Genomic DNA, 12,709 nt, shown 5'->3' on the forward strand with positions numbered 1-12,709 from the left:
CTGTTTATGCAGTATTTTTTCTTAGGAATGCAATTAAAATTAATGACATTTTTGGAGATCGTGTATATATTAATTAACAGGAAGAGCTATCAATGTGTAGTGGACAAGGGATTAATTCATTATTTGAAAAGATATGGTTTTTCTATTAAATGAAATAAATGTGAAAGATTTGGAATTGTGAATATTAGAAATTTCTATGGATGAAATGAACCTAATAAAATTTTAAAAGCATAACCATTCTGTGAGAGGCCACATGACCAATAAAGTATTGAGAATAAGAGTGCATGAGTGCAGTGGCTTACTTAAAAACTGTTAGAGGGCTGGCTTATTGTGAAACCTCAGGGCACCATTGAAAGTGCAATTCAAGTAGATGGTCCATGGTGGACTTGTGCAGTATGCAGCCTGTGCAGCCATACGCTGCCAACTTAAAGATTCATTCCCAAAACTCCATATGTTCAGTTTCTTTTCAGTTTTCACTCTATATTATCCATATATACTTGACAGCTAAAAACAAATATTTCTTAGAAATGACTATTTTCAAGTATAGAATCATATTTTATATTGTAGTAACTGTTGTATACACATGGTATTTTATCTTTATTTATCCCAATTAGATTTCATTTAGTTCAGAATTTCATGGGTAAATAAAAATGTGTTGTTACTGTTGTATTGAAAATTACCAGTTCCTTCTGCAGTGACTCCAATGTAGGGGTTTGGGTCTTTAAATTCAGAATTCAGAACAATACACAGTTTTACTTTAAAAACAAATGACATCTGGAAATTTAACTTCTTTTTTTTTTCTTCTTGTCTCATATTAGTTCAGAACAATTAGTAAAAATTGATTAAACTGGATCTTACATTTTATTAATTTGTGATTCTCATACAGTTTTTAAGCACATAATGTAAGAATTTAGCATAAACTTAAAACACTTGGTAGTAAACACAGTAGGGGAAATAAATCTAATGAGATGAATCCTTGTCTATACCCTATGTTAATCTGTTAGTTCAAACCCTATGTAGACCTAATAGGCTGATTCTGTCCAAACTTTAATGCAATTAGTTGGGTTACTGTTATTTTATCTAGATCAGTTCTTTGCAAGTAAGTTTAAATAATAGATGAAATCTAATTTACATTCTCTAAGAATACCTAAAGGCCAGGCTTACAGAGCTGGCTTATAAACAATAAGAAAATAGTTTAAAATCAAATATTATATGTACTTGGACAGTCCAATTGGTCATGATTTTTCTTGAAATTATAAAATGTTCTCTTACAGAGAGCTTGTAGCATTGGTAGTCAGGCTTATTCTGTGAGGTTGCTAGTCAAAAAAACAGATCAAACGTACCTGGATTTTCAGGTACAGACAAAAATGTACCAGGATGTTCAGGTAAACATTAGAAATATTATTTCTAACTAGAAGAACTGTTTTTAATATAATATTGAAACTCCAACTGGACTCTTTCCTTGTAATTCTTAGATGTCATATTTGGAGGGCTGTAAAATCTTAAATGTCTATATAAAAAACTATTTGATTCCTAATTCTTTAATATAAGAGACTCATGTGATTGTTAGGAATAACCAAGGGATCAATTGAATACATTTCAAAATGAAATAGAACAATATGGTAATTATACAAGATTTTCAAACACACTTCTTTGTCATTACAGTTTAGATTCTGTAAGATGAAACTTTTTAGATTTTGCAAGATGGAAGTCACATATTAAACTACAAAGTATATGTTAAGCACCTATCGCATTCTTTATTCTACTTTGTTGCGTACAATGTAATAATTGAATATTTTGAATTCAATGTATTATATGATTTTTAAATCATTTAAATTGATTATACTTTGCCTTTTACCTAAAAGGTTGTACCACAGGACAACAAGAACTAGTTTATTATTTTGCAGTTTTAATATTTATTAGTGCTACCTTTATATAGCAAGCATTAACAGCAAGTTTTTAGAATATGAGTATAAAATCCATTAAACTGCTTTCAGGTAAGACTATATATATTTCATATTGTATATGTATATGATTATATACAGTTATCTCTCATTGTCCAAGGGGGTTGATCTCAGAACCATTTGTGAACACCAAAATCAAATTACTTAAATCCCTTCCATAAAATGGCAAAGTATTGACATATAACCTATGCATATCCTCTTATATACTTTAAATCATCTCTAGATTTTTATTTTTTGAAAATTTTCCATTAGAGGTGCAGAACCCACAGATACGAAGATCCAGCAGTAAATATAAAAGTAATAATATAAGGCAAACTATATTGCGACTGTTTAGAATTTTACATTTCTCTACAAATGCCCTCCTTCAAGTGGTTAAGTTTGAAAATAAGCAAAGACTATTTCCAAATTGTTTGAAATGTCTTCAGCTTATTTAATGGCTTATCAGAAACAATTTTATATTATGTCCCATTTGTAAATTGCATATATGGATGAAACTAAAAATAACAATATCAGTTAACGTTATAAATATTAAAATTTATAATAGGGTCTCATAACTGGAAAGAAACATTAACTTTTTCATAGATTACTTTTGTTATGCAAAGCTATTTATCTATATCATAGAAACTTTTAAATGAGGGGAAAATATAAGTTAACTGCTTCAACAGTAGTCAATTCATTGAATTTACATTGCTGTTAGAGTTGGTTGACATTTTAAAAGTAAATGATACGAAGAATTTTTCATCATATAAATATGTTTTATACTTTAAAAAAATCCAAACCAGGCATTCTTAGGAAAACCAAGGTGATCTCTTGACAATTAAGAAAGCAGTATGAGTGATCTCTATTTATAGCTAGATATCAGATAGATGATTGATTGATTGATTGATTGATTGATTGACACATACTATATGAAGGTATTTTCATAAGTTAACCAATTAATATGTAATATGTGTTTTCTCAGGCACACAAAGACTAACTAAAGTTTGATAACATAGAAATTATACTTTCTTTTTTTAACTACAATCCTTGAAGTAACATTTTTAATGTCATTGCAGACCCACCTTGCCAGACGGAGCTCAGCAATATTCAGAAGCGGCAAGGGGTGAAGAAGCTCCTAGGTGAGTAATAGATTATTCTTCTGAAGGCTTTATTGCTTACATAAATAACCCCAGGGAAACAGCAACATAAAATCAATATTAATCCAACAAAGATAGACTGCACTAAATTTCAGCAACAAAATTTATGAACTTTTGGAAAGCATTTAAACTTACTTTTATTACCTTACCTATTGAAAGATATTATGTCTGTTTTATTACCCTAATATATGTTCATTTTGAAAATTATTAAGTAAAAAGTATTTAAGCAATGCTAAAGTTATAACCTCAGCAGAAAATTCAGTTCTATGTTTAAGATTTAAGAATTGGTGACAAATATGTATATGTATATGTGTTATTTAAACCAAGTACTTTTATAAATTGGGTGAAAAGATAGTTTGAGTACCTCAGGGAAATTTGAACAGACTTGTTAGCATTTTTCATTAGTATTTTTCACTACCTTACTTTTAATAAGTAAATATATAAGTATGTAGATAGATATTCAAATTTTATTCAAAGCCTTGAAATATTTGAATGTTTGGCTATAAACTAATCATTAAACTATTTATAAGAGTTTTATTTCTTATAATCATACAATTTTTAAACAAACTATTTTTGGAATAGTTTTAAATTTATAAAAAACAGTTACAAAAGTACATAGCTTCCAAACATTCTTCACGCAGCTTACCCTAAATATAACATCTTGCATATGCCAAATAACAATGGAACATTTGTAAAAATCTAAGAAATTAGCATTGCTATAATCCTATAAGTAAGCTTCAGATTTCATTTGGATGTCACCAATTTTGCCACTGATCTTTTTCTGTTTTAGAATCCAAAGCATGACACCACACATGCAATATTTATTTTCATGTATATTAACACACTTGTGTATTTAGTGGCACATAACTCTAATGTTTCTGGATCTGATTAATCTGTGCTATATTTTGACTTGCTATCTTTGTAATTACAATATATTATGTTTCAATAAGACAATTTTTTATATTACTTGCAAATCCTTGGTTCAGTGCCCATTATACAAAATTAAAAGTTTAATATTTTGTAATAAAACATTTTTAAGTGTGAAAATTATCCAGGATAAATGCTACAATATGTCATGTTTATTTTAACTCTGTTACAAGACGCATGAGATATCACAGCTCACAGATGAAAATAATACATTCTGACTGGGCACAGTGGCTCACAGTAATCCTAACACTTTAGGAGGCCAACGTGGGCCGATCACCTGAGGTCAGGAGTTCAAGACCAGCCTAGCCAACATGGCAAAACCCCACCTCTACTAAAAATACAAAATTCCGCCTCGGATGGTGGCATGTGCCTATAATCCCAGCTACTCAGGAGCCTGAGGCAGGAGAATTACTTGAACCTGGGAGATGGAGGTTGCAGTGAGTCGAGTTGGTGCCACAATGCTCCAGCCTGGGCGACAAAGCAATACTCTGTCTCAAAAAAATAAAAAAAGAAAAAAGAAAGATTTAGCCATGTACAATGGAGAAAGCCATTGAAATTAAACTTAAAAATATTTTCTGTTTAAGGTTTATTAGTAACAAAAATTTATTAGAATCCAAGTTTTGATTATTTGAAGCTATAAAAAAAAATTGTGCCCATTTGGGAATAGTTATCTTCATTCTTCTTTCATAATATAAATGAAAATTATTACAGAGAACACGAAAGGCTTTAAGCATCTCTTCTAATTTAGGTGGGATATGAGTATGCATCTGAAATTGATCACTTGTTACAGAGGAGTATGGTGCTACATGTCCTGATTTGTAGTTTCAGTCTTTGAATGTAAAAGAGAATACTCTGAAGAATTATGCTGAAACTGCAGACATCAACCAACTTTGCTGGCATAAATTATCAATTATGGTCACAGTAATTATACATCCTAACATTTTTATGTCAAATATGTCAAATCATGGTAGTTGTAAAAGATGTAGATGTAACAACGTTGATTTTTTTCTTATTTTTTTCTGGCCTTCAATCCAGAGAAAGTGTTCTGAAGTTAGTGATATTCTATATATCTCATCGAAAGATTAGCAGTTCAGATATTTTGAATAAATTACAGTTTTTAAACTAAGTTAATAATCTATGTATAAACATTATCAAACTTTTTGAGATAGTGAAATTATTATCCCATATGGTTACAACACTAAGTAATTTTGTCTTTTATCCATTTACTTAACTTTTTTTTTTATCTCACCAAATAACTATTTTGCTTCTGGTCACAGAAAAAAAAATAGTCAAAAAATTAAAGAAAATATTCTTATCTGCTAGAACTTAAATTCTTTTCTTGGAGTACTTACTAAAGAGCATGGCATCACTTTTAAATTACTAATTAAGCATTTATCATGAGCATGGTGCCATAGAGTATATTATATTTTATACATATAAAAATAGTGTCTGGCCAGGGGTAATGGCTCATGCTTGTAATCCTAGCATTTTTCGAGGCCAAGGTAGACAGATCACTTGAAGTCAGGATCTCAAGATCAGTCATGAAAACATGGTGAAACCCCGTCTCACTAAAAACACAAAAGTTAGCCAGGTGTCGTGGTGCACACCTACAATCTCAGCCACTCAGGATGCTGAGGTAGGAGAATTGCTTGAACCTGGGAGGTGGAGGTTGCAGTGAGCTGAGATTGCACCACTGCACTCCAGCCTGGGCGATAGAGCAAGGATCAGCTTCAGTAAATAATAAATAAATAAAAATTAGTGTCTATCTGTTCTACCATTCCCAAAAGACTGTGTTCCCACTAGACTGTGGGTTTGAGATGTTGTTTACACAACAATGAAAATGAATAGAACCTAAATATTTCTAACCATAGATGATATCACAATGTAGTGTTGAAAGTATTCAGTGACAGTCAACACACACACAAACACACACACATACAATGCAAGAAGAAATCAGAAATCTTTCACTTGAATAGAACTCTTTAAATTGTGGGTAACATTTAAGTCAAATCCTAAAATGAAAGAGAGAAGAGAGAGATTCTAGTTGAGATAAACAATGCGTAAAGAGATGAAACAGCATTGAATTTGGAAAAACAGATAGCTTGATTTGAAGAGAGCTTGGCATATAGGAATGAACCTTTGGGGAAATGAAAGTAGAAAGTTGGCAGTGATGAAGGCAGATGGTGACAGGTCTGCCATGCTAAGTGGTCTGGGTGATTTAATATAAGCATGGCACCAATCAGATTTTAATTCTGTATTGTCCCTGTGAAACACTACACTTTACAGTGTGGGAACTAGTGAGATAGTAATTTACTTAACAAAGGAGATGAATCCATGAACCATAGGCAGTTTATTATGACAACAATGACAGGAAGACTTCCCTGATTTCTTCTAAGGCATCACTGGTATCAATCCTAGAATATAGCGAATACTCCATATGTGTATGTCATTGATGCATTAATGCATATGGGGTGCACAGCTTATGCATAAACTGTATGTGTGTGTTTGCATGTCTACGTGTTGTTTCCACAGGACAGTATATCCCCCTGTGTGATGAAGATGGTTATTACAAGCCAACACAATGCCATGGCAGTGTCGGGCAGTGCTGGTGTGTTGACAGATATGGAAATGAAGTCATGGGATCCAGAATAAACGGTGTTGCAGATTGTGGTAAGGAGAGGGTTACTTATTTCATAATTTTCCAAGCACAGAATTAAGTGCTTTAGAGCCTCATTCATTTGTTCAAGAATTTAATGAGGACTTACTCTATGCAAAGACTATAGAATATATATAGGGTGGAGGGAGTGACAAAAAGACTTGCTCCCAGTAAGTTAAAAACTTGGATAGATAATCAGTGGCCATTGCATAATTTAGATTTTCTAGAGAGATTAATTAAAAGCTGGGTTGCTTTCCTACTTCAGATTCAGAGAGCTGTTTCCATACTTCTTTTCCTCTCAGGTAAAGCAGTCCTTTTTCATTCTTCCTACTGTATGTCAAAAAGCCCTATTTATCATATTCAGATTGACTCCCTTTTGCCTGTGTACCTCTGGAGATGGTGACTTAGGGAATATGTGGGTTCACTAGCCAAAGAAAAACAAACTTTTTTAAAGTAAATATCCATAAATTACAGCTATATGAGCATGTTTCCTTGTGCTTGAGTGAGGAAAATGTAGTTTGTTTAAAGGGAATTATAGTTAATAGTCTAATTCTTTTTTAGGAACATGCATTTATGTATGTATTTAAAATAAAATGTAACAATTAGTTGAACATCATATGCATGCATTTAAAAGTTTCCATTGTGGTACCATTTGTACTTCATAAAACATTTTTTCTAGAAGGCAAGTGTCAATTATGTCTGTATTATAGACAGTTTTTATGACAAAAGCCACTTTGGTATACACACACACACACACACACACACACACACACATCAGGAATTAATGCATTGTGTTTCAATTAATATAAATGAGTAAAAATGAGAATAAAATAGTTATTCAGTCTTGCATTTTAGAAATATTTAGATGTATTCTTCAAGCAATTTTTAGACTAATGAACCAAGACTTCAGTCTTGCATTTTAGAAATATTTAGATGTATTTATCAAGCAATTTTTAGAATAATAAACCAAGCCTATTAAGAAAAAGATGATGAACAATAAAAGTAATCTCATTTAATCTTTAAATTCTTACTCTGGATTCGTTTGTTCATAACATTTTTAATAGCTTAGTTTTGGTTTGCTGACCTGGCCAATTTGATAAGATTTAAGTAGGAAGAAGGAGTATTTTCAGTAGCTGTCTTACATAAACTTTACATGCAGGGAACATGTCTTTGTAAATATATACTGTAAAGTGGTTGCATTATTAATTACTTTTGTTGTTTGATGACAATGATGGATAAATAACTTTTTTACTTTATAAATAAAAATTATACAGAGATGAGTTTCTTAAGTGAACAAGAATGTTGTCTTTGAAACATGGACATCTAAGTTTTCTTAACAGTTTGTAACTAATACAGTAGATGCAGTTGGAGAATAGAAACAATATTTTCTTCAGTTAAGATGAAGATTTTAGTGTGTTGTCTTGAGAGAGCCACCAATTTATAAACCTTGAATTACATCAAATAGGATTTGTTGTAATTAGCTACCAAAGAATTATAAAAATAAAATATTAGCAAGAGTAGAAAATAAATGCACTCTAGCATTAGAGGAGTTGAAAAGTCAATACACAGTGAGTGCTAAGATGTATGTGCATTATTGCCTTCACAGATATTAATCGTTATTTGTAAAATAGTAGTTTTCTGTTGCTATCGTAATTAATTCCCACTTAGTGGCTTAAACAACACATCTGTATTATCCTACAGTTTTGTACATCAGAAGTTCAACCAGGTCTCACTAAGCTCAACATGAAGATGTCAGCAGGGTGGTGCTCCTGTCGTGGTTTTAGAGGAAACACTGTTTCATTGCCCTTTCCACTTAGAGGGGGCTCGCATCCCTGGGCTTATGGACCATTTCCTCTAACCTTAAGCCGACAATGTTGCATCTCTGATCATTCTTCTGTAGTCATAGCTCCTTCCCAATATATCTGGAAAACATTCTCTGTTATTAAGCACCTAAGTGACTATTTGGACCCACCTGGGTAATTCAGGATAATCTCTCCAATTCCAGCTCCTTTACTTACCCACATTGGCAAAGCCCCTCTTTCGTGTAAGGTAACATATGTGTAGGTTCTGGAGATTAGTAAATGGACATCTTTGGTGGGGCGATTATTCTGCCACACTTGTAGGAGAGATTTTAAATTATTTGTAAAATGGACAGTCTGACATAAATTTCTGCAAAAACTGGGCTGAGATCAATGTTACTGGACTGGAAATCTTGCATAACACATCTCAGTAATGATTCTGCTTTTAGCAAATACATTTTAAGAGATGATAGGTTTTAACATGTGATCATTTTCCAGATAATGGATCTTTACTTGTCTTTGATAAATATGATAGAAAACAAATTACTTTTTACAAAATATTCTTAATTTTCTTAAGGATTTTATTTCTCAGAAATTATCTCACTAATCAGTCAAATAAGGGTTATGTTTACTTTCACTTTTTTTAAGCAATCGATTTTGAGATCTCTGGAGATTTTGCTAGTGGAGATTTTCATGAATGGACTGATGATGAGGATGATGACGATATTATGAATGATGAAGATGAAATTGAAGATGATGATGAAGATGAAGGGGATGATGATGATGGTGGTGATGACCATGATGGATACATTTGATTGATGACAGCTGAAATCTATAAATTCTACATTTCTAATATTTATGAAAGTAATAGCCTATTTAAAATTATCTTCTTGCCCCATAACAAAATAATTCTAAACCTTACATATATTTTGTATAATTATTTGAAAAATTACAGCTAAAGTTGTAGAACTTTATGTTTAAGTAATAATCATTTGCTTTGAGTTTTCATATTCCTTATATAAAAAGAAAATACATATGCAGTCTAGCCAGACAAAATAAAGTTTTGAAGTTATTACCATAAATTTTTCATGAGACCAAACTTTGTAAATCTTCCATAAGCAAAATGACGACCAGTGCTTGGGATCATAGTGTTCATTTTTTGAAAGATAATTCTAAGAGAAATTTAAAACAAATAACTTATTAATGACCTGGATCCTGAGGATTTAAGAAAAATATGCATGACTTTAATTGCAGTTCCAAAGTAGCATCTTGCTAGACCTAGATGAGTTAAGATAACAGAGAGATACCACATGGCAAGAAAAACAAAGTGACAATTGTAGAGCTCTCCGTGTGTTTAAATTAATAATGGTATTTTTAACTCTGATATTGTTCTGGCTCTAACAGGACATTTTACAAAATGGCAAGTATGGAAAAACCATGGATTCTGAAAGTTAAAAATTTAGTTGTTCTTTCCAATGTGTATTTTAATTTGGATGGCAGTCTCATGCAGATTTTTAAAAATATTATTTGATAACATGATTTGTTTGCCTGTCTAGATTTCTTTATCTTTCTAGCCAGCAACTTAGGGTGCAGAATTTAAATTAGGAAGACAAAGGGAAAGATTCATTTAAACCATATTTTCACAAAGTTTGTTATTTGCCCCAAGGTCAAATTTTAAATTCTTAATTTTCATTTTATTTCCCATTTTAGATAAAAATTTGCATTTAATCTTAGAATTATGTATTTTTTGTTAGTCGTGCTGAAACTTAGAGAACGTATTGTATGGTGCCTTGCAAAAATAGAAATAGAAAGATTTTAGCATGCATACCAATATAGTGTATTAGGCAATATATAAGCACACCTAATTAACAGATTAATATCAGTAAAGGTACTGTTGCTGGAATGAAGAAAAATGGGATATGTTTCTTTTTTTTTTCTATTGTTACATAATTGCCATGTGGACTTGTTTATGATTATTGTGTAAAGTAGCATTTAACATTTAACTGTAGCAAAAATTACTTTAACCACTGTATTTAAGTTAGCATGTTAATTACTTGTGTAGACATTTGGCACACAATAACTTAAGTATATCAGACCAATGGTTTTGTGCCCATAATAAAAATGGAAAAACCTGCTGAATGTTACATATTGGTATCTTTAATTTCAACAGTGAATAAACTTGTTTCCCAGTATACAATTCATTGAAAGCAAAATTGATGAATTATTTCCATTTAATTTATACACACTCAACAAAAAAATTTAATGTGACTTTATGTAATATTTAAAGTATAATGCATTTTCTTTTTTCTACTGTTTATGCACAGTTTACAAAATAAAGAATCTTATAACCAAATTAAACTGTTCCTCAGTGGTTTTTCCGGAGTACACATGGTAGCATGAAGGCTTCTTAAGCTATTCCTTGATTTTTAAAATGAATGCATTGCTAACTAGCTAGGGGAGCTTCCTGAATTTTAGAATTTCAAAATTAGGGTTCTTGGAATCCTGAATATTATTTTTCAATGTATGTTAAAAATGTATTTTTGTTGTTGGTGGTTTGTTTTAATTTGTTTCATTTGTCGTAATATTGTAAAATGGATCATATTTTTGTCAAGGCTGTATTTTAAAACCCATTTTTATAGAGTAATACTTAACATATTTGGCTGAATTTCTACAGCAATAGCATTTTGAAGAGTTGTCAGGTAGCCTTGTCTATTTAACAAATGTATGTAAATATAACTGATTGTTTGGGAAGAGACAAAATCAAATTCTATACAGAGGTTTAGCAAATGCATTTAAAATAACAAATATAGTAATGTTGAAATTAAGCTATTTTTTAAAGAAGTGTCTCTGAGACTCCCAAGAAAGCAATTAACTCAAGAGCAGATAGAAAATTTAAAAATATTACACTATAAAACTTTATGTAAATTATTTGTATACAATATATATTTTTATGTGTGCATTTTAAAATTCTATTTGTAGTGTAAATTAGGTCTTTTCATTATCATTTAATCCATTTTAAATATTTTGAAACAGTACAATTATACCTATACATTTATCCCCCAAAACATAAATATTGGATAGCTACTGCAAAGCAGACAGTATTCTAGACTCTAGAGATTCATTAATTAACAAAATAACTGTGAAGAGTAAAGACACAATACATTTAGTTCCTAGCCCTTAATACAACATATTTAAAAATATTAAATAATCTCCATTGGAGTAAATCATCAAAGGTGGATATTTACTAGACTTAATTTGACTAAATAATGAAGTATTTTGAACCCCTAGAAAGAGTCGTTGATACAAACCCAAATCTTAACATTTTAATTAAAAAGAAACCAAGTACCGCAACAGTTAGTTCTTTCTTAAATTGAAATCTGATTCATAGGTATAAAATCATACTATAGAGTCTATGATAGTGTCTTATCTTTCTCATCTGTGTTATTTAGGAAACACACAAGCAACTCAAAAATTGCAAGACATTCTGAATCACAGCAAATTGAAAATTTAAACATTAGAGAATATGAGAAGAAGAAACATTCCAATAAAATAGCACGTGTTCTTTATATGCCAAAATCTAGTACAGAAAGTAATGATGCTTTATTGCTGTACATATTCAGATGGTAGTGCTGCCTAATACTATTGGGGGAAAGAAAGCTAAGTTCATAATAAACATAAAACATTTTAATATTGATCAAAATGATATGTGGCCTAATTCAAACTCTGTCTTTCTGTCAGTCATTTAATAGAAAAAAAAATCCATCAAACCAAAATATCAAAATTATGAGAGAAAATTTTCTAATTTTATTAATTAGCTGCTAAAAGTACTTTATTCTGTGTATACATTTTTACAGTATTTTTATTTTATATGAAACTAAAGATTTGAAAATTGTCTCATAAACATTGATTCTTATAGGATGGTGATAGCTTATTTAGAGCAGATTTACAGAATTGCATGAATAAATACACGTTTTATAACAAACATTTTGATGACCTGTTTTATATAAAATTGATAAAGACTTGGCTGTATGCAACAGAATATGAAGGGCTCCATACACAGTTGACCTTAGAGATTCCTAATAGCTGGGGGGAAAGTGGAGAAATATGAAGGGCTTCGTTCACAGTCTATTTTAGAGATTTCTGATAGCTTGGAAGAAAGTGGCGAATGAGCCAACCAAACACAGTCATTATCAGTAATGTGCTGGCTCTACCTGATACAAGTGTGCA

General features: G+C 31.0%; 1 protein-coding gene across 3 annotated transcripts in view; it reads left to right on the forward strand.

Moving 5' to 3' along the window:
• The window catches only part of SPOCK3 (SPARC (osteonectin), cwcv and kazal like domains proteoglycan 3), a 563,457-nt gene extending 552,617 nt beyond the window's left edge, over positions 1 to 10,840 (forward strand). For all 3 annotated transcript variants that reach the window (XM_039479200.2, XM_074397009.1, XM_074397010.1), the window contains 3 exons: positions 3,020 to 3,082; positions 6,560 to 6,697; positions 9,131 to 10,840. In XM_039479200.2, the coding sequence (XP_039335134.1) occupies positions 3,020 to 3,082; positions 6,560 to 6,697; positions 9,131 to 9,297 (368 nt within the window). In that variant the 3' untranslated portion in view covers positions 9,298 to 10,840. The remainder of the gene's footprint in view (positions 1 to 3,019; positions 3,083 to 6,559; positions 6,698 to 9,130) is intronic.
• The last annotated feature ends 1,869 nt before the right edge of the window (positions 10,841 to 12,709 follow it).

This window comes from Saimiri boliviensis, chromosome 3 (assembly GCF_048565385.1).
Source record: "Saimiri boliviensis isolate mSaiBol1 chromosome 3, mSaiBol1.pri, whole genome shotgun sequence".
Lineage (NCBI taxonomy): Eukaryota > Metazoa > Chordata > Mammalia > Primates > Cebidae > Saimiri > Saimiri boliviensis.